At 44.5% G+C, this 23,520-nt stretch overlaps 2 protein-coding genes across 2 annotated transcripts in view; one reads left to right on the forward strand and one right to left on the reverse strand.

Moving 5' to 3' along the window:
• Nucleotides 1-22,056, reverse strand: part of TRPC7 (transient receptor potential cation channel subfamily C member 7) — a 124,234-nt gene extending 102,178 nt beyond the window's left edge. Inside the window, 1 exon segment of the mRNA XM_066615788.1 lies at nt 21,304-22,056. Within this exon segment, the coding sequence (XP_066471885.1) occupies nt 21,304-22,056 (753 nt within the window).
• Nucleotides 1-23,520, forward strand: part of SMAD5 (SMAD family member 5) — a 337,601-nt gene that overhangs the window by 245,623 nt on the left and 68,458 nt on the right. The gene's annotated exons all lie outside the window — the stretch shown is intronic.

Raw genomic sequence — 23,520 nt, forward strand, 5'->3', positions numbered from 1 at the left:
TCCCCCCCTTGGAATATAATCTGGGACAGGTGCTCCTCAGGCTCTGCCCTTGTTATGCCTTGGAGGGCATTATGGGAGAGAACCACTGCACAAGGGAAAGCTGAAGTACCTCCTCCTGTTCACTGATTCTCCTTTGCAAACATCATTATCCTTATGAAGTCAACACAGGCTACCCCATACTTGGTTTTCCTTGTAATGTGTTTCCATCCTGATACGTTCTGATTCTTTCTTAATTTCTTTTAAATATAGTTTTTCTTATATATATCACCAGCATTAGATTGAAACTGGGCAATTTTGCAGTTTGCTCATGAACATGAGCTGAACACGAACAGCAAGCTGAACATGAGAGAATGCGCACATTCTGGAGGAAATTATAGCTTTTCTATAAGATTGGAAAAGGAATGCCTTTGGAAGAATAAATAAGAAACCTTTTTCTACTGTACTGGACCAAGTTTTTTGCTCTACTTCTGAATTGCTCTGAAGGTCTTCAAAGGAATATCTTTTTTCCTTTCAATCAGCATTTTCAAAATGTAATTTTTTCAAACCAAAAGTGTATTACTTTCTGATGGAATGTTGCAATCATATCACAGTGCCAAGGATGAAAAGGCTGAAGTGGAAGCATCCTCTAAAAAGTGTTGTTGGGTATTAATGATAGGAAGGTATCCAGCTCTTTGAACTGGAAATTCAGCAGATACCACCCCCCACCCCCCCAGAGAAAACAGAAGGAATAGGCGCAGTGGTAAGGAGAAATTGCAGGTCGGGGGTGGAATTAACTCTTGGAACTAGGCCAGATTTACAGTCTGATCTTCAGCTTCATAATTCAACCTGCTAAAAACTTAATATAGTGGAAAAAAAAATGCCATCATCATCATAGCTCACAGGCAAGTACATGGTTTGCATGCAAAAGGTCCCAAATTCAATCATTGACCAGCATTCTAATCAAAAGCTAAAATACAGAAGGACAAAGTATCTCGGGCAGGAGGACTGGGAAATACCTTGCTGAGCTGCGCCCAGATGCCCAAACTAGTCATGGCATCAGCATTGTTTCACTAGAATTTACCCCTTTTCCCTCAACACCATGGCCCCAGTGGAAAGTCCCCCTCCCCTGCTCTGAAACTTCTATAACCTGTGGAGTGGAGATCTAACAGTCATAAGAACATAAGAACATAAGAACATAAGAACAGCCCCACTGGATCAGGCCATAGGCCCATCTAGTCCAGCTTCCTGTATCTCACAGCGGCCCACCAAATGCCCCAGGAAGCACACCAGATAATTGTCATGACAATTGTGCCTGTATGGGTTGCCTTCCATAGCTAATAGTGGTTTTGGAGGGAAGGTTTTAACTCAGGCCCACATCAAAACTAACTGTCCAGCTCTGACATAGCTGTGCCAATGAGGCAAGTGCTGCACCTTGCAGTTGGGGGGCCAGTCACGGAGACCTCTTCAAGGTAAGGGAATGTTTGTTCCCTTACATTGGAGCTGTGTTGCCCTTACTTTGATGCTGGAAAATTGGGTAGGATTGCACCCTCAGGGAATTAGGGTGGGTGAGGCAAAGCATTAACCCCCCCCACCCTCACCCCCAAACACACATGACATAACTCTGATCCAAATCCATCTGTGTCTGCTTTATTAAACAGTACCAGCACTGGGAGTTCCTGTGACAAACTTCCAGAGTGCATCTCGCTGTGGCCTCAGTATGGGTCCATATACAACAGGCGTGTCCAAACTTTTTGGCAGGAGGGCCACATCATCTCTCTGACACTGCATCAGAGAATAAAATCTGAATAAATTTGCATAAATGAATATATTAGCAATGGAACTTGTATAAATGAATGAAGGTCTTGCAATAGCTCAAGGCCTATAAAAGGCCTTGCACAAAGCAAGGCCAGTGTCTCCTTCGCTGCCACTTCTGCTTCACAGATGTCAAACAGCAAGCAGTCCTCTTCCCACAGTTCAAGTGAAAAGTTGAACAGTCACCCTCACGCTGGGAACAGTTGCATCAGGCCAACACAGGCTCCAGCAAGTCTCTGGAGGACCAGAGGCTCATTGGAGATTGGGGGCTCCCCACGGGTCAGATTGGGAGTCCCTAAGGGCCACAAGTGGCCCCTGGGCCAGCGTTTGGGCACCCTGATATACAATAATAGCCTGAGTCAATATATAGCAATTTCATATATTCACAACAGCAAAGTATCTGACAAAGTTCTTTTCAGATCATAAAATGTTGGGCATTTAGAACTTGCTTTGATTCACCCCCATCCCACAGCTACAGAATTTTGAGGCAATGAGTTTTGGTATAATCAATGAGCCAGTGTGGTGTAGTGGTTTGTGAGGTGGACTTAGATCTGGAAGATCCAGGTTCAAATCCCCCTCAGCCACAAGGTTTCCTGGGTGACCTTGGGCCAGTCACTTTCTCTCAGTCTCACCTACATCACAGGGTTGTTTTGAGGACAAAAGGAGGGGAGCAGCTGTGTACACAGCCCTGAGCTCTTTGGAGGAAGGGCAGTATAAAAATGTGAAAAATAAATATAACACAGAGTGATACATGCTGCAATCCTATGCATGTCAACTCATTTGCTAGTGAAGATGCCCAAACCAAAAGGAGACTGGGGTGGGACATGGGAGAGATGAGGGGGTGTCAGCATATGCCATATCCAAACACCAGAAAAATGCTACGCCAAAAACAGAGCTTGACGAGGTAGGAGAAAATCCATAGATAACAATGGGGAAGGAAAAACATCAAACCCTTTTCTTGGCCTTATTCCCCCACCTGGATCCATGTGGACTTCTGCCAGCAATGTAGCTGGCACAGGTCCGAGTAAACCAGGCAGGCCAGCAAGAGAACAAATGTTCCCTTACCCTGAGGAGGTCTCCAGAGGTCAAAACTCCTCTGTGCAGTGGGTGCCACATTGTGACAGCTGTATCGCCGCACAGAGAGTTGTGTTAGATTGGGCTGTTAAGTCTTGTCTATAGGAAACAGTCATTGCTGGCTCAAAAGCAAACACATTTCCAAAGTGCTCAAGACAGAAACAGTTAAGATGCAGACCACTTAAATCAGCTGACAAAATGCCCCATTATCTTATGGTAGGCAAAATGTTTGTTCCCCAGGCAGCACTTGACCAGTGATATAAACAGCAAAAATCAGCATGTGGGGAATCAATTATTGCAGGCAAGACTTTTTTGCACCACATTAAATAGCCTATTTGTTGAATAATACATGAAAGTATCTCAGCGTCAATCAAATCCACATTTGTTTAAAAATGAAACTAAATGTGTGCAGGGTTCATTTTCCTGAAAATTATTCACTTCTCTTCCATTTCTGTTGGGTAGTCAGTGAGCACAGTAGCAGAGTAAAAGAGAGAAACACAGACTTTCCCCCAAGGAAGGTGGAAATGATATACGCAACACAATGGTTTGCCTGGGTATGTCCTGGGAGCATTCTTTCTTCCAAGGAAGGATCATGCCATGCGCAGCATTTAATTTCAATATGTGCACATTAATTATGCCAAGGGGAGCTTCCAGCATTGCAGGTGGAGCAGACAGGTGGCCAAGGATTGTTGAAGCAGCCTTTGGGAAGGCCACAGCTCAGTGGTGCTGGTAGCACACATACCATAGCTCAGCGGTAAAGCGAAATGGCAATGATAAAGCACCTGAAAATCTATGGCTAAATTCCTCATAGCTTGGAGGTTCCCAGCCTAGGCGTAAATGGACAGCTGAATCTAACATACAAAGTTGTTGTGAACTGAAATGAGAGAAGACAAGCTTTTATCACAGGCAGAAGAAGTAAATCTTAACAAGGCAGCCACCCCGCCATTAAAGGTGTGGGCTCCGTTTGGTCAGCCACGCCCTGCATCAGGCAAGACTGGAAGAGCTACGCTGATTGGAGCCGGCACTTGGACGCAACTCCTTTGGTGTTCCTCCTTGCTTGTCTCTTCTGAACTCACCTTTCAGACCTCAGGCATCACTGCACCCATTGCACCCATGCTAGGGATAGTCTGAGAGTAGCTGCCTGCCTTTGGGGACCAAGTAGGATTGTTCTGCTACAGTGGCCTGGGTGGACACACTGTCTATTGAATTCTCTCTGTAGCTACATTGCATGAGCAAGTCTGCTGAGACAACTACCCTCAGGTTTTCTGTCCTCAGCCCGCCATGCGGAAGTTCTTTTGAAGCAAACCTTAATATAATTAATTGCCTCCTGGAAGCCTACAATTCCTCCCTTTTTCTCAGTTCACTCAGTGGGATGCATTTGTGGGTAGAGGGTAAGGACTGGACTCCGTACATAATATCTACTTGCAGCTTATAACTAGAACACTCTGGTTAGTGTTCAGAACACTCATCATCGTCGTAGTCATCATCAAGATTCAAGTGGTGGTATATGTAACAATTACAGAAATACAACTAAATTCAAGGTCAAATTTTAATGTCTGTTCTTACAATATATTGTTTCCCAATCCCTATGGTTAATGCACTTGCAAAATTTTGTTACAAACAGCCCATGAGAACTAAAGCTCATGCCACGCAATTTCACTGACATCCCACTGAGGGTTGATTACCTTGCATGAATTTTGGTGTGTTGCCTAATATTTTGCAGTTAACCAAGTGGCAGGGGGCCATTAATAGAGGGGGGGGCACAGTCATTCTGCTGTGTTTCACCACTTCTGAGATGATTCATCAGGATAACCTATGTCTGTGTCCAGCTTAAAAGCACTACACACTGCGGGGTTATTACTGTGAGCAATTACATGGTAGTATGCATGCCAAAGACACAGTGTAAGAGGCTTTGCTAAAACAAAAAGCGGCTGATCCTCCTGTGTGGTGTTCTTCACAATATGAATCGTAGGTAAACTTGTTGGTTGTTGCATAGAAGAAAAATTCTTTTTTTTTTTGGCCTTGCCAGTGTTTGTCCTAGATGAGCACAGAGCAGCGAGATCAGCTGAGCACCTCTGCCGGTGTCATGTTACCAGGTGACAGAGGTAAGCCTGAGGTGGAACCTGATGAGAGCTGCCTGGTCGCTCACTGATGAGAAGAAAGTTGGACTGAAATGCAGGGAAAGCATCACTGGTGCGAGGGCACTGCTGCCACCACCTTGAGGTGTCTCAAGGGCTGACATTCTCATGAGCAAGAAATAAAGCCCTTTGTGCATGTTCAGGGTGTGGGAGGGTATTTAGAAGTTGGAGAAAGCAGTACTGAGGAAAAAAAGTCTCTGGAAGATGATTCTGCCCCCCAAAAGGAACTGGCTGAGAGGACCAGAGAGGAGAAGGAGGGTTGGAGTTTAAGCATCTCTCCCCTGATGCGTACAGGGTGAGGCAATCATGGACAAGCATTACAGAGTACATCTATATAACTCTTCATCAGATTTATGGCAAGGAAAACACCATGGAAGATATGACAGAACTTGCCGTCTTAGGCCTGGTGGCGCTTTCCTAATGAAACTATTACTCAGACTCAGTTCAAGGTGGCCTCCAAACACCGCCTCCATTCCCCCCTTATTTTGTGCTCCCGCCTTGACCTGTTTCTGCTGCTGCTACCTAGCCAATTACGGCTGCTTCTTCAAAACAGGTCAGTTGGAGCAAACTGGGCATGCTCTGCCTGGCCCCTTTTGAAGGAGCTCAATCCCCCTCTGTAGAGCAATCTCAGACATGCTGACAGTGCGAAGGGTGACGTACCTCTCCTTTCCACTTCTGTGACTGATTGAGGAACAGGAGAAGAGCAATCTCAGTTGAGGATGCCTCTCCTTCGGTGCTATTGAGCCACTTAGAGAGAGTTGCTCTCTAAGTTTGCTCCTCTTTCCTTCTCCAAGCAGAAAATTCTGGGGAAACAGAGGAGAGCAATTGGAGGATTCTACTTCTTCAGGACTATGGCATTGCTGAGGGAGGGGTCAGTGGCATCGCTAGAGGATGTGGGCCACACCGGGTTATGCACACGGGAGGGGGTGACTCCACTACTGGCCAAAATTTGTAAAATCTTGGTACTGTTGAATAATACTATCATGTTATGTATACCATTTCATGTGTAATTTCATGCAGAAAGCAATGAAACAAACCACATTGAAATATCTCTGTTCTATCAAAAGTTTAGTCAAAAAACCAATGGGGCAGGAAATGGTGCATCACCATGCCCACTGCCTGGGACACTGCATGGGAAGAGGTCCATTATGGGGGTGACACGCTGGCCTCCTGTACCAGGTGACACAAACCCTAGTGATGCCACTTGAAGGGGCACATAAGCAGCCCCTCCTGCCCTCTTCACCCACACGTGGGCATCCTCAGAGGGTGTTATCACAGGGCGTCTGAGAAAGTCCATTTGTGAAGCAGAGGATGGGACAAGGCAGCAACACTACAAGTTGCTCCGTTGTGCAACTTGTGCCTGCATTGGAGGGCTTCAGGGGTCAGCTAGATGACTTCCTGGGAGCCTGCAGACTCTCAATAGCTGCCTGACCTGGCCCCATCTCTAATGCCTCACAAATCTGAATTGGTGCTGCTACTGAGTGATCTTTCTGAATACATTTATGGGGAGGAAATGAAACGATCCCACAGAAATCCCAGTTCTATAGAAATATCCATTTCTGGAAGTTAATGTGTGTGACTCCAAGATTTTCTCCTGTACACATTACACTGCCTGAGTGAGCAGCAAACGATACAGTTAAGTATTTGTGTTTCGGATCGCAACCATGGGGCTGCGATCCTAAAGAACACACATTGGGAAATATAATCCAATGACATCAATGGGACTTGCAACCAAACATCTGTGGCTAGAAGTGGCTGCAGTATAAATGGCAATGTTTCCATTCTTTTCAATAAATGCAATTTTGAGTACACTATAATCAGTTCTAACAGTCAATGCTGTTACCACAAGTTACCACAAGTTACCAAAATGGATCAGCAAGCCACAGGAAGCTCATTTCATATGAGTAGCAGCAGCATGGCCCAAAGAAGGGATTGGCAGAGGAGCTGCTCTGTCTGGTTACAACATTTCTCTGTCTTGACCTGACTCTGTTCCAACTCACAAAAGCTGGTTTTGAACCCTGAAATCCAGTTCTACAAATTGCTATATAGCTGGACTACGCAGTCATAAAGGATACCAGTATATAACCTGGCTTCATGCAGATTCGTTAGCTCTCTTTTTTAAAACATTCCCTACTCATTATGGCTGCAATCCCATACCCACTTTCCTGAGATAAGCCCCACTGAACGCAATGGGACTTACTTCTGCAAATTATTATTAAGAATACTTATATACCGCTTTTCAACCAAAGTAGTTCAAAAAGCAGTTTGCATAATACAATCAATCAATCAATCAATCAATCAATCAATCAATCAATCAATCAATCAATCAATGGTTCCTGTCCCCAAAGGACTCAGAACCTTAAAAAAAAATTTACATCAATGTGACACCAGCAACAGCAACTGGAAAATATACCATGCTGGGGGAGGAACAGTTGCCCACCCCCTGCTAAATATAAGAAGACACCACTTTAAAAGGTGCCTCTTTGCACAGTTACCAGGAGTAGAATAGACATGCATAGGATTGTACTATGTTATTTATACTATAATAATCAGCAGCAATAAATGGCAAGATCTTCTGCGCACATCCCTATGAGGGCTCAGCTGAGAACAAAGACTGGTTCCTCTAAGGCTGCAGTCCTAACCACACTTCCTGAGAGTAAGCCCCATTGAACAAAACAGGACTTACTTCTGAGTAGATCTGGTTAGGATTGTGTCCTAAATCACCGAGGGATTCATTGGCGGTGCACAACTGTGTTCAGCGTGCAACCTTCCCATTTGATTCACATGGCCCTCAAAAACTAGCACATAGAACCCATCTCTGAAGCTTACACAAGTCTGCAAAACCAGATTGTGCCAGCCAGTCATTTATGACTCTTTCCCAGCAGCACAGCTGAGAGGCTGGTTAATCCAATCTGACTTCCCTTGGCATCATTTCAGTTAAGGGCAAATATGAGCATTGCTCTAATGAGAAAAAGCAGGGATTGTATAGATGTTATCTCTAAAGCCATTAAACTAGAAGAAAGAAAACCATTCTGCATTAGAAAAATTTGCGCTCACATCTACCTCAAATGTGCCTCATCTGTACTTTTATCTGCATCTATTTTGGTAATGAGCCCTTCATTGTGGGATGAGCCATACCACACTACTACTGGTGCTCCCCCTTTGCATACTTCAGTTAATATCTAGCTTTACTTAGTTGTCCTTTAAAAAACAAAAGTGTTAGCCATTTCTGTAAATGTAGGTTCCCTTCCTGGTATTTATTTTTCCGGCTTTGTTCAAGCTCTTCACCGTTTATAATTCCAATCTGTTCCCCAAACCATTTTCTTCTCTTATTCACATCTCCCTGAGTCCCAACAGCATCACTGTGCTACTCCATACTTTCAGTCAGCTTTGCCAAAAAGCAATAGAAATTTTGCCCTCTGAGAAACATCTATTCTTCTCACGCTAATATCTCCAGCTTCCAGGGAGTTCGGTTCTAATCTTAAAATAATTTACTCTGGAGTAATCTTGTTACAGTCAGTGAGGCTATTCTGCTCTTAGTGACTCAGTCTGAAAACTTTCTGTGGATTAAAAAAAAAAAGTGGCAGACCTGGGCTCAGGCTTCTTAAATCTCATGAAAACCTCTGAATTTCAGTCCCATGCTTGCAAGAGATGAGTAGCTTCTGGAGCACTGCTCTGGCACAACATGTGCAAGGCACCTTGTTCCCCTCTTCCCTGAAGATGACAAGCCACACACCCCCAAAGCCACTAAAACCATAAGAACAGCCCTACTGGATCAGGCCATAAGCCCATCTAGTCCAGCTTCCTGTATCTCACAGCGGCCCACCAACTGATGAGGGTTGAGGAGTCTCTGCAATGGCATAACATTTGACATACAAGGTGCAAGGAAAAGGCTACTTACCCCATTCACAGCCCAATCGTATTCTCAGTTACACCATCAGAATGTGCGTGCCATTGCTGTAATGTGATTTCTGGCTGTCACAGATGTAACATGCCAGAGCACATGTGCTGGCTGCTGCTGGAAGCAGCTGGCTCTGGATGCCTGCCATCCCAGGTAGGAACAACCAGGGGTGGGTGCGCAGGGCTGGGCAGAACAGGGACACAGTGGGTGGGAGGAGGATGGATTGGGTACAGGAAAGGGGGTGGGTTTGGCAGCAGCGGTGTCTGTTGTATCCTCACCCCCTTCCTGGGCTCATTCTGCTTTCATGGGTCCACACATATTTGCACCAGTGGTATCACAAATGCAGGTCTGAGTCCTTCCCCAAGGAGCAAATGTTGTCTTGCCACGAGGAGGCCTCCAGAGACTGAAATGTCCCCGCAGAAAGCAAGAACTTCCCCAGACAATGCAGAATTGGTGCCGCTGAATCACTGCTTGAGGAGTTAGGTAAGATTGGGCTGCTAATGTCCAGCAATCGGCCCCTTTACCTGCAGCCCTCCCTGCCATATCTTATGCCATGACCTTCAGCAGTGGCTCTGGAGGAACTTAGCAGTTTCAGTAGCAGAGATGGCTGGTGCACATTGTGCCACAGCAACACTCCAGATGCTGCTTAATGACAACTCTCACATTTTAATAATAAATAATAATAAACTTTAACTTTTCAGGAATGGCAGGGCACAAGCATGAAGCCTGGCAGCCAAGCCATAGCACGTTACTCAAAAAGACATCATGATAGTTAGTCTGTAGGGCATGGATGATAGGCAGAGCTATCTGGACAGAACATTCTAGAGAAGAGGTTGAGTGATCCCACCTGAGAAGAATCAATCACCTCCTGTTTCCTCCTATGTAAATCCCTATTACTCAAATCCCTATTACTCAAATCCTTTGAAAAGTGGAGGGGGGGGGAGAGAGAGAGAGAGGACATGAGGTGAGGGGTTGAGAGTGTGAAATTATTAACTGTATTTATTATTAAGAATTAATAATCTCAATTGCAAGGCAGAACAGGACAGTTAAAGACTGCAAATCCCGCTGAAGATCAAAATGCGGGCAAAAGCAACTCCTTCAAAACCAAAGTCTCAGGTGGGATTTTCCTCATTTAGTTGCCCATGCCATAGCTACTCTTCAAATAAAACAGACCTGAGCCTCAAAACAAAATGGTGGCAGCAGTACTGTCACCACCCACTTGAAGGTGGTTCTGTCGAGAACCTGCTTCTGCATCCTGACCTACCTGGTAGAATTAAACAATAAACAGTAAATCCATATTATAAATATTTTTTGGGAATGCACTGATTCCAGAGAGCCCAGTCTTTCGGGCAACTTTAAACAGCCTGAGGAAAGAAGGTAAAGACAGTTTAGCCTCCTTGCTAATAAGGAAAGGCAGTGCAGGTCTACATAAATAGTCCCAGCTCTCAGGGTGTGCAGGATGTATAGCATAAGGGGTCCTGTCAACTATACCAATGACCAGTCTTGTTTCACACCTGCCATATGGAACTCCATATAAAGTACAAAGGAGAAAAACAACTGCACAGTTGTGCTATTTCTTTCTAGCATCTGTGTCTCAACTACTGCTATACAGTACTCCTGGCCGCTGTGCTGCTGGGGTCAGGATCGCAGAATGCTGCCCCCTTGGTAACCTCCCTTACCTTGGCCTCCGGAATGGCTGCGTGTGGTCTCCTCCGACCTTCCAGAGGCCTTCTGAGGCCTCTGGAGGGTCTTTAAACATCACTTCCAGTTTTCTGATGAAAATTGGAAATGACCTTTAAAACCGTAGAAGGCCATCTGAGGGGCAGAGGAGTCTGTGTGCAGCCGTCACAATCCTCAGAAGGCCTCCAGAGTGCAACCGAATGTGGCAGTGGGGGGTTGGATGGCAGAGGGAAGGCACCTGACAGTGCCATTCCCGGAGGTGTGGTGCCCCAGGGCATTTGCCCGCTAGACCCCCCCCCCCAGGTGTGCCAGAGCTATACAGTAGCCATCAGTACACTTGGGTCTTTTCTCTGACCTGCTGGGGTGCTGCAGGGATCTGTATTACCTATTCTGCGAGTCTTATTCTTCTTTGGATCTTCTGAGATCTTCTACTGTCTCATATTCATATTATAAGAAGACTCATGAACAGTTAGTATAGAAGTTAAAGAAGGATTTGGCAGCCCAACCCTATCAACAGTGCAAGTCGCTTTCTGCTGTTGTAAAGGCAGTGGGGCTGTCAGAAATGATGTGCCACTCCTGGATTTTATTTTATTTATTTATTGGATTTGTATTCTGCCTTTCTCCCAGAAGGGCACCCAATGTGGATGGATAGTTTGGCGCCACTGATGTGTAGGGCCAGTGGCTTTGTGTGCCCACCATTGTGGAACTCTCCCTCATGGACCCAGGTAAGTCAGTGACGAGGTGCACCATGGGCAGGCTGTGGGTTGTTCAGGGTGAGGATGGAGAGGGCAGAGGTGGCAGATCAGAAAACAACTGGAGGAGTGGATATTGATGGCAGGGTGCACGCCATCTCATCCCCAATTTTCTAACCCACCTCACCCCCTTCCTCTCCTTAGACTTACACCAGCAAAATAGCTGGTGTGGGTACAACGTGATCCAGAGGTAAGTCAGAAGACTTACTCAGAGGTAAGTAAAAGAGTTTACTTATCTCTGGTTGGCCTTCTGATCACCCACCACTGGATGTAGTGCATGCGTCAGGAGTACAGGTGTATTGTGAATAATGGGAGGGGGGGGGCTTAAGACTTTGGATGGATATGCTGGAAAATATTCTGAGTGCATTTGCTCAGTAGTTTTTTCCATGAAGTGAACACAGTACTCTTCAAAGGCCATAGCTGTTTTAATCTAATAAACAACTAATCATGCTTGACTGGAACATGTGTATCCGTGCCCCTAGGATCAAAGAGTGACAACTTAGGAATGGGCAGTATAAACACAATCATATGCAAAGTACAAAAGAGGCCATAATTGGGTAATCACAATCGCTGAACTTTTATTTTTTAATTTTATTTTTAAAGGACAGTCTGCTTGTGGCTTTGCAGAGATATCTGCCTGGCCAATTCTCTCTCTCTCTCTCTCTCTCTCTCTCTCTCTCTCTCTCTCTCTCTCTCTCTGTGTGTGTGTGTGTGTGTGTGCATGCAGCCTAGCCAAAGAAAAATGTGATTGGACTAGATGACACTGAAAACATGAATTGATATGAATGTTCCACTAAATATTCATTTCAAAAATAATCTCTCAGAAATATAAATCTTCATTAGAAAGGATAACGGATTGTTAATAATCTGAGACAGATGCAGTAAGATGTAGCAAGGATTCCAAAGAGGAACTAATACATAGCTGAATAAGGAAGGGCAATAAACTATTTGGTTTCTAGGTATTAGATTTGATCATATGTGCTGTGATTAATCACTTTCTGACCATATAGCTTGCAAATTCTTATTGTGCAATTTGTGTAAAACTAGTTGTAAGCCTATTGACACCGCCAAAAGCAAATATTTATGTGTATTGGGAGTATGAGTCCAATCCTATCCAATTTTCCATTGTTGATGCAGCTGTGCCAATAGGGCATGCACTGCATTCTGCGCTGGGGGCAATGAGACTCATGGAGGCCTCCTCAAGGTAAGGGAACATTTGTTCCCTTACTTTGGGGCTGCATTGTGGTTGCTTTGGTGCCACAAATTTTGGATACAATTTGGTCCTTTGTTTTATACCTCTTAAATGTTATTGCTACTGTCATTGCAACCAACAGCCCAATACTAACTGGCCTAGTGCCAGTGGAACAAGCACGCACACTTTTGCAAACATGCTGGAAAACACACTGCAGCAGCACAGAGGCTCGGGGAGCTGGTGGAAAGACCTGCACTGGCCTGCCAGCGCCAGTTAGAACTAGTGTGTGTCAGAGCAGGAAAGCTCTACATGGGCGGCAGAGGGGATGTAATGGGCAGGAGAGAGAACAGAGAGGGTGGTTTGGACCAGGAGGGGACTGAATCGATGGCAGAGGCCTCTGCCATATCCTGTCCTCCATCCTGGACCTAAATCACTTATACAAGTCTTCTCAGACTTGTGCCAGCAATTTTGCTGGTGGAAGCCCAAGAAGCAAAATAGAGGCTGCTGGGGCTTACCCCAAGGCAAGGGGACAATAGTCCCTTCCCTCAGGGAGACTTTCAGCAGCTGCTATTCTCAGTGGATACAGTGGGGGGCCATTCTGGCACTGCTGCATCATAGTGCAGGAATCTCAATACAATTGTGCCATTACTCATAAAATCAGGGCATCAAAGGATACCATTTTCCGTATTATCCACTGGAACATCAAGTCAAAGTACTGGAAGAAAGAAGAACTTGATAGCAGAAGTGTCCATAAGTTATGTCATGGGACAACATTCTGGGCACCTTGTCAAAGCCTACGTTTAAAGACAGACAATGCCCATAGAGAATTGTGACACAGAAGACCTATATGAATGAAGTTCACTAGTCCTCTTAATGGAAAGGGCAAGTATATGAAGTACATATTTCATATACTTCAGAGAAGTATCCTTTTGCTTGTGCTAAACTGCTCCCTCTATTAAAGTGATAGGCAGGCAGGGATGGCACTATATAGTCTACATGAGGCTGGTGGATTTGAACTTCATAAAGTAAGCTGGTCAAATCTATGTATGTTTTTCTTTCCAAGTATTTTGCTTAATACCAGAGCTGCTTATGAGATGTCATTAGTACATTTTTTCCTCAGTTTCAAATAGGTAGACATACACCCTAATCCTAACACCCCACCAGTCCATAGCTTTCAGACACACCAAGGCTGCACTGCATGCTAGAGTGGAGGGGGAGGCCTGCAGTATATGAGTAAAAATATTTAAGGAAAGTACTTAAAATATTTTCACTTACCTCTAATAAGCTTCCTGATCATTTATGGGTCTCCTTGGACTCATGCCAGCCATTTTACTGGCATAAGTCTGAGGAGAGAAAAGGGGTGGGGAGGGTTTGAAAAGAGGAGATAGGATTCTGGTGCAAGTTGCTGCTGCTAAGATCCACCCTGTCTCTCCCCTCCTTGTCCCCTGCCATCCCCCTCCCCACCCCAAAACTCCCCTGTCATGGCCCCTCCCTGGCCATGACACATCTATGCTACCAACTTACCAGTGCCAATGGAGGCTTCTGGAGCTTGTGCTGTATACCCGGTGCCACTTCCCATTTGTGACAGTGCAGTGGCAGCTCAGAACAGCAACCCGGGTTTTATGCTTCCAGGAAGCTACCTAAGCTCATGGTGCCCATAGGACTGGGCCCATACTTGCATGATGTTTGATATGTTTGATGGTCCCTGCTAAAAATAGCTTGGAAGAGAAATGTAACCCCAAGGCCCTGAGTGTATCCCAGACATTTAGAAGTCCTGGTTCACAAATGTGTTTCTGATGATGGTATTTACAAGCCACGTGGACTCAGTCTGCACTTCAGGCATGGGTGGAGGCAAAACACACATTCCTGAGCATGACTTGAAATCTCATAATAACATTTCTGACTGGGGAAACCATATTCTGTTCCTCTTTGTGATTCTATAATTCCGTTTGCTTAGATTACTAAATGGAATGATTTGGATGTCGCTCTCTTTATCACAAGGACTCAAAATGATCTTGAAACGTGTAGCTTGAATGCCGTTTGGAGAAAAGAAAAGGCCCAGGCTTAGTATGAGAATAGATTTCAGTAGGTAACAAGCAGTAGAGGCGCAATGAAGCTGTTATATAAGAACCAAGAAAGATTCCACTCTTCTTGAACCTTCTGTGGTTCATTTCTGGAATTTAATGTACAGCACAAACCTAGCCCCCCCCCCCCAGCTCACACAATTCCCTTGTGCCAGCTACTAAGTGTGCCATAAATGTGTCATAAAGCACATTTGCAGCTGCAGGAGCAGGCTAGGTCATGGAAATGTGCTGGCCTAGCAGCGCTGGAGCTGTGCTGGGAGAGGGTAAGTTTGTGCCAGCTCAGACAGGCCAGCACAGCGGGCTGGAGAAGGTGGCAGGAGGGCATGTTGGAGTCAGGGAGGGGGCATTTTTGGGTGGGGAGAGGTTGGCCCGGGAGGCAGAATGGGCCTTGGATGGGCTGGAACTGGCTGTGGCAGCACAGGCTAGATCCTAACCCCCAGCCCTGGCTCGACCAGCATTACACAAGCTACTCTGATTTGCACCTGCAAAATCGTGGGTACAGATCCAAGTAGCTCCACAGGGCTGGCAGGCACGTAACATGGGATAAGGGGAATAAAATCCTCTTACTGGCCTAGTTGCACCCAATCCTGCACCTACCTGGATTCAGCGCAGGCCAGTGACTCACTTTGCATTACTCACAAGGGTGTTGCTGACAATTTACTAAAATTATGATCATTTTAAGAGGTGATGGGTTGGGCATCCAGCCATTTTTATACTTACTGCTCTTATTAAGTTCACTTCCTTATTTAAGAAATGAACCACCTGCTTGCTTGCAGATGGTACCTGTAGAAGAAAACTTGACATATCCTTTCTGAAGATGACATTTTATACTTCTTCTCTAGGCTTAAATTCTGCTTTTTAATCCACACTGACATATTTCCAAGCTATTATGGAAGACATAATCAACTTATGCATGCAAGAAACATTTTCAGCAACACTGCTTGATGAACATAAAGATTAGGAGGGTAGTAGATGAGAGTGGATTTACTGTATTTTACTTTTCTGGTGTATAAATATGCTGCTCTTAATTTAACCCATTTTTTCCTGGCCACATTTGGTCTCTGTTGCATATATGCAACATTGGGCAGAAATGGCTTAAATGAAGCAAGGAACAAGTAACCTGATTCAAGGAATAAAGTTCTGTATCTTTTACCAAATTACTGTACAATTTTGTTATTTATTATTTATTTATTCACATTTATATACTGCCCTTCCTCCAAAGAGCTCAGGACGGTGTACACAGCTGCTCCCCTCCCTTTGTCCTCACAACAACCCTGTGAGGTAGGTGAGGCTGAGAGAAAGTGACTGGCCCAAGGAAGCTTCATCAGCGGCAGACCTCCGCAGCCCCACGCCCAGGGCAAAGCTCTGTGATGGTGCCCCCCCGGGCTATTGCTGCCCCCCTGGGCAGAAATCCGCCCCCTAATCACCAGAGGCTCACGGAGCCTTGCGCAACCTCCTCCCACGCCGGGGAAACCTCTGTGAGGTTCCCCGGCGCTATAAACTGCTTCCAGCAAACTGGAAGCACAGTTTCTGCCCCGTTGGCTTCTAAGGGGTCCCAACAGCTGGCACCTGGGGCATTTGCTCCAGGGCAGCCAATGGCAGGCATGCAACTGAGCTTCATGGCTGAGGGGGGATTTGAACCTGAATCTTCCAGGTCTGAGTCTGCCTCCCAAACCACTATGCCACCCTGGTTCTGTTCTTTCACAACAGTTCTAAAATACACCCACCACGTGATCTGGGGACATAGAGGTCAAACTAATTATCATTTTCTAAGATGTGAGGGTGCAACCTCTTCAATGATAGAACTTCATTCAGTAGGATATGTGTAGGAATAGCTATTTATGAATCATGTCCTTCCTGTCTTTGAGCACATGTTTACTTGAACTTTTGAACCTGCTGATGGAACTCATGACATCCTCGTAAAATCATATTACTTTGACTTTTAAATCAGTTTCATTGTACCTGATTATTGTTCAATAGGGAGTTCAAAGGAGGATTCAGTGCTTATTACAGAAATTAAGACTTGTTCTTCCAAGCTTGTGAAGTAATTTTATTACATTATAAATGCTAGTTGGAATTATTGTCTGAGGCATCTGGCAGGAATGTAGTTTTCCTTTTGGCCAAATCACATAGATCAGGTCCTGGGAACTCTGAAGCCAATAGGTCTAAGAAACCTGGTTGAATATCAAAAGAACTAAAATTTCTCTATTGAAGGGAGAAGTGATCTGCCCCTTGATTGTCCCCTGCCACCTTCCTGCCCATCCCCACCTCCACCATACTTGCTCCAGTGGGTGTCCAGGATGCAGTGGCAGGTGTGTAGAGCATCTGCCATTTGGTGGCAGCAGAGTGCACAATAGCAGTGTGTCTTTTGCACCACTGTAACAGCACTGTAATCACAAGATCCGCTGCCTTAGGCCTTGCATAGGATTGGGCCATTAGTGTCCAAAATGCGTGACAAGTTTATGTGGCATTAGGTACCTGCCACAATAGCGTGACCTAGACCCTGACTTCGAAGCAGGAGTGATGGCAACAAGTCTCAAATCCACAGACCAAGGGAAGGACACATTTTTAACCATCAGAACAATCACACACACACACACACACACACACACACACACACCATCACTCTGTCAGACCAGTCAGGCTGCCTTGCCTGAGCTTGTTCATTGAACAATTCCATGAGCAGCCACACCATGCTTGTACGGAACTTTTGACCCTATGACCAAAACAACAACAGGAATTTGAGCCAGCTGAGCTCAAAATCTTAGCTCTGCATCATAAACATCACCTGTACCTCACGGGAATCTCCCCCATGAGCAACCGACACAGTCGTATGTGAATAAAAAACAACAGAAAGCTAAACAAGAGGCAATGAGGCCTACATGACTTAATAAGCCTGACTAGGCTCTGACAACTTGCAACGGTGCATAAACGCACCATTTTGCGCACCAGCTGATTACAGGTTTCACTTGTTGCTGAGAGGTTCCAATCAAGGTGAATTACAAAGTCTAGTTCCTGACCCTTCAAAACATGCCAACATTGGATTTCTAATTTCAGTGGGGAGGACACTGAAGGGTCAAAGCCCTAAACAGTCAACTTTGCACCCCAGGGGCTTAAAATGGGGTGATCCTAAAATCTGAAAACATCCAAGGAACAAGCTCCATCCCTCCAATGTCCACAGTTTAAAAAAAAAATTAGACCAATACAATCATATGAAGTACCTTTTTTAACAATCAGATATTAATGGTGTGCACTGATGGGGGATAATGTTTGCCTTCCATATTTGCCTTCAGGCTAAGAATCATGGCTGCCAGGCCAGCCACGTGGATGTTTTTTCGAGGTAATACACCATGAAATTATACATCTAACCACATAATAACTACATCAAACTGAAATGGGGATCCTCATCGGCACAAACATACACACAGCATGTGAGAAGAAGCTCAAAAGAACCTTTTGGTTCTGTAGAGACATATAATGGCACTGGGTATGCACAGTGACATGCAACTCTTACACGTATTGTGGTCTACATCACAAGTCCATGTGATGTGCTCACATTTTTTTTTGCAAAAGAGCCCTGAATTACACATGCTATATTGTCCCAGCAAGTTTAAGAATTTTTTTAACAGTTTCTTTTATAGTTTATACCTCAATAAATAGTCCATTATCTTTAATTTGCTGTCAACGCTCATATTGTAGAGGGCGCTTGGTCTCCTAACATTTTGTACTGGCTCCTTTTGATACTGTTTTTTAACAGGCTTTGGGGGGATATTATTAGGCTGAAATTGGGGAAAGTGAAGGAGTGTGGTTTACTTTAAGGGTCCCCTACCCTTACCCCATTGTTTCAGCACAGCACTGCATTTTATTCTTCCTGGTTTTCTGCATACTTCACTTATACATTATATTTGAATAACAGAGCAAACAAATAGCAGACCTGGGTATATTCATAGCCATCACAATCCATCACAACTTCTCAGTTTCTGAGAAATGTAGGTTCCTAAAGATGTCATCATGAGCAGCATCAGTTAAATCAGTGGCCCTAGTTTCCAAATAAACCTGTTTGTGAATAGGTTGCTACTTTGCTTTAGAAACAACAATTTTGCCTGAATTGAATAATATGTACATAATTCGGGGTTACATTTTTGCAGAAATATAAGGCTAGCCTTATCTTTCAGCTTACAGAAACCAAGTCCCCAGAACTGGAACATCACCTTTCCACAAAAATACCCACTGCCATCTCTCAGGACGTCTCAGGAAGCACCTACAGCTCTACCCAGTCTTTTTTCAAACTCATCACCAATTTGCCCCAAATTGCCAATTTGCCCCAAAGACAGATCTCCAGGCACAGGAAATAGCTACCACATTTTTAACATTTAAATTTACATTTTACTACAGTCAACTGCAGCATGACTGCGAAAATCAAAGATGAAATCAATCCTCTTCCCTTTACTTCCGCTGATGGGGCAGATAAATCCCTTGGTTCTCCCTTGGCAATACCCCATCTCCTTAATTATTCTTTCTTTCTGCTTTGATTCCCATTTCTGTTGACAGGAGACTGTAACCATTTTCTAGCTGGAGACACAGAAATTTAGGATCAGATACTGGTTGGTTTCTGCAGTTAAAGATTGTCAAGGATTAGCACCTAGGCTCAGAGGGCGAAATGTGACTAGATGATAAATGGCTTCAAATCTGGGGTGGATTTCCACTGCCGAAAGAATCTATTTCACTGTTATTTTACCAGAAAGTACTCTATATCTTCTCCATGTATAAATCGTCTGTGCACACTCCTTGCAATTCAGACTCTCTTTTTCTGTCTATTACAAACTTTCTAAAATTCATTTTTTTCCCCTGGATGGTCACCACAAATGGAAAATGGCACAAAAAATGGATCACTAAAGCAGGCCAGTAGAAATATGAGTGTATTTAAGGCCTGTTAATAATATCTCGTTTCAAATACTAATTTGGAATATATTATTATAAGGTTACATGTAAAAAATGAAAGAACTGCAGCAGCCAATAGGGAAGGAATGCCAGAAAATCATATCTCCTGTCACCCTCTGTACCTCTTTACAGTGCCCATTTCCCCACAGAGGAACATAGGATACAGATTATAATCTCAGCACATCAATCTCAGTACTTAAGCCTCTCCCAGGAAGACCAGACTTTAGCTGACAGGGCTTTTGGCATGGGACTATATTTCTCTGGCTTTGGGTCTTGCACATTTAGAGAGCAAACACACACACACACACACACGCACGCACGCACGCACGCACGCACCCTGGTGATGCGACTGTGGGGAAAAGGCAATTTGCACACAAAAGGGGCCCTTTGCACAAACAGAGCTATCCTATTCAGAGTTACAAACAATCTATATCCTGGTAACTTTCTAACTTGGAGATAAAACCATATATGTCACCAAAACAACAACAACAACAAAACACCTGCTTTTAGTCCCTGACTTCCCTAACCTACTTCATTGACAATTCAATCAAGTGTCTTATGCTAATCAATACTCCGGACTCCTGAGTGCTTGAGAGGTTACCAGCCTCATCCTTAGTAGGTATTGCACAATAGGAGACAAACATCTCCACTGAGAATGGGCAAAAGGAAAACCATCAAGGGCCATCTCAGAACAAAAGAACGGTCCAAGATGAGCTCAGCCAACAAAAGACTGCTTGAACTAACAAAAGTCTCTACACAAGATCTGGTCAGAGACCCCAGTGTGCACACTCTCCTTCCTCCTAACATCTTACAGGTTGGTGCTATGACAAACCCACCACACCCCCACTTCCTTGAGCAGCCAAAGAACTGCTGTGATAGCTGGCTCTGAGGCAAGGTACGGGCCTCTCCCCAGCCTCCAGCCTCTTTTCTGTGTCTTCTTCCTTCTAAATACAATGAACTAGGTCTCGGCTCCCATTGAGATAGCTTTCCTGTTTCTCCTTACTTCCATTCCTGAAAACACTTGGGGCTACTTGTCCAGCACCTACTGGGTTCACTTCCATCTTTATACTCCATCTTTATACTTCCAGCTGGGAGATCACTGCAACCTGGTTAACTAGCCCTGTTACTCCTGCACTAACCTAACCTTCAATCACAACAGATATGAATAGACAACCCTGGCTGTTAGCACCCCTGGCCACTGGTACCAGTACGGTTGCATCCAGAATTGTCTTCTGAGGTTGTGAAGCAACTACTCAGCCAACATGTCCAGAAACAGAACTGTGGAGGTTCATAATAAATAGATGGGGATTAAACATTACTTTTAAACAGTGTATGAGCAACCAACAATTTAAATTTGTCTTCTTAAATGAAACATGGATTACTTCAATGGCTTCTCAGTAAGGTTGGAGATGAAAAGTTGCTTTTCGGGATTCAGTTACAATCTGAAAATATTTTAGACTTGCGCAGCCTGTCGAAGGCAGACAAAAAGAGTACTTGTCATCTTCATTTCAGGTCTTTGCTATGAGAAGCATTGCAATAAAAATCATTCATCTTTTGTGAACTCTTAATATGAAGCAATTATAAATTAAGGCTGTACTGAAATCAGATTTCTTATCATAAGCTTCCATCATGTACTTTCCCTAAGTTTTCCTGTGAATCCTAAAATGTCAGCAATTTTTTCTTAAACAAAATAAGTGAACATAAATTCAACTGAAGTGAAAAAGCCCCAAACATTTCCATCTTGTATTACCTTAAACTCTGTTTCAATGTTGGCTAGCCTTGCCAGTTCATTACTTAGCTCTAAAGCGGTAAGAACAGGGTCTTCGCTAGACAGAGACAAATAAGCAGCACTTGCTAATCCTTTGTAGGCATTCATTCTTGACCGGGAATGACTGAATGAATCTTTCCTTTGCTTCTCTATGCACTCATTGCACTTACAGAAGTAGTCATGGGGCCTTTCTATCCGTGCCCCTTTCAGTAGCAAGATGTGAACAATTTCATATTCCTGGCAATGGGCAGCTAGAATGATAGGGGTGATATCATGAGAAAAGCGAGTGCCATCTTCATCATATGCATAAAAATCGTCATCTCGTAGCTCTTGCTCAAGCGGACTGAGAGTAAGACGCTGCCCTTGTGCAAAGGCCGGGTGGTTCAATATTGCTTCCACAATACGCACATATCCTTTACTGATGGCTAACAAGAGGGCATCCCCAACGCGAGCCAGATTCTCCTTCTTCAAAAGGAGCTCAGTTACTTCCAGGTGTTCGTTGCCCACTGCTAGCTGCAGGGCATTTTGTCCCATGTAATCAACACAATTAAAGTTCAAAGTTTTGGATTCCTCCAGCATTTTCCGTACCACAGGGATGTTGCCATATTCTGCAGAATCCAAGAAGCGTTCTTCCTCGGGCGTCAAGCTGGTGCCTTTCTCGTTGAACATGTAGGCTGGACCTCGAATGGCCTGCCTCCTTCCTTTCTCCCGAAGGGTCGTGTGCCGTCGATGCATGTTTTTAGAGTTCTAGTTTCCAGTCCTGCATGAAAAACAGCATGAAATGGATTTCTGATGGACTTCCAAAAAATGGATTGCATACATTTCACACAAACTCTGCAAAGATAAGCACTTCTAATCCTCACTAATTTCAGTGGAAGGGAGTTGGGCATGTATTTATCTTTACCACTGAAACTAAAAGGACTTCAGTGTGCCTAAATTTGGCCAGATTCTGTCCATTGTTTTTAAATTATGAAGGCTTTTCAAAATCAGTCTACACCTTGTAACATAGCATGTTTTAAGAGTTTGTGCTCAGTTGTTAATATACTGGCCTGCAGACTGCAAAATGATGCCAATTGGAGAAAATAAACATTGTTGGTTTCCCCAGACCTGCCTATTTCTTAGTAGAACTACAGCCCAGTCCCACCTAGCTCTCCACGCAGTGATTCAGTGGCATGGGCACAGCCTCTGCTGCATCCTGTGGGTAAGTTGGGCTGCTGGAGATCTCCTCAGAGTAAGGGGGCATTTGTCCCCTTGCCCCAGGATAAGCTCCAGCAGTTGTTATGAGTCAGCTTGAACCTGTGGCAGCATCCGAGTTGATTCGTGCAGGTGGACCAGGTCTGGGAAGAGGTTTGGGATTCGATTCGAAGTGCACTGCAGCCACTGAACTTGCCCACTCCACCCTGTTCCCATTCCTCTGCCCTCACCCCGTTCCTCCCCTTGCTCTGGCCTTCTTGCCAGCGCACCAGCTGCTTGCACTTCCACAAAGCACTTTACAGCTGCTTTGTGGCAGCCTGTGCCAGCAGAACGTGTGTTTCTGCACTTCTGTTGAATAGGATTGGGCCATTAATTTCTTTCGCAGCTGTGGTAGAAACACTGATAAACATTACCATAAATGTTCCAATAACCCTTCTACCTGAAACTCCTTTATAAATCCCAACCATCTGTACAGTGTACAGGATCCAAATATACAAAACCATCAGTACAGGATACAGTATACAGGATCCAAATTTTAACCATAAGGCCTTTTCCAAAACCAAATAACTGGATTACAGGGGGTACGGCCAAAAACAGTGTTGATGGCGACTTGAAAACGCAAACAAAATATTTTAATTTTATGTCAAAAATGTGTTTTAAAACTGTTATCTTTTACAGTCATGTACAGTCTGGTAAAATACCTACTACCTAGTCCCATTGACAACTTACTGGGCCAGCAGAGCCTCCCCAAATTGCTGCCACATGCACCACACTGTTTGCCATTTGCAACAGCATCCTGGTCGTGTGCGACAGTAACCCAGATTTCACACTGCTGGAATGCATCATGTGCTGCTGGAATATAATTTTTGCGTATGCAGGGCGTTTGGGGCGTATGTCAGATTGGGGCCTTAATTATAGAAAGCCTTTGGGGAGTTTGCAGTTTGATTCAGAGCACAGTCAAAAACAATATTTGCATGTTGCCGACCATCTACAAAGAGGAATAGA

The sequence above is a fragment of the Tiliqua scincoides genome, chromosome 2, assembly GCF_035046505.1.
Source record: "Tiliqua scincoides isolate rTilSci1 chromosome 2, rTilSci1.hap2, whole genome shotgun sequence".
NCBI lineage: Eukaryota > Metazoa > Chordata > Lepidosauria > Squamata > Scincidae > Tiliqua > Tiliqua scincoides.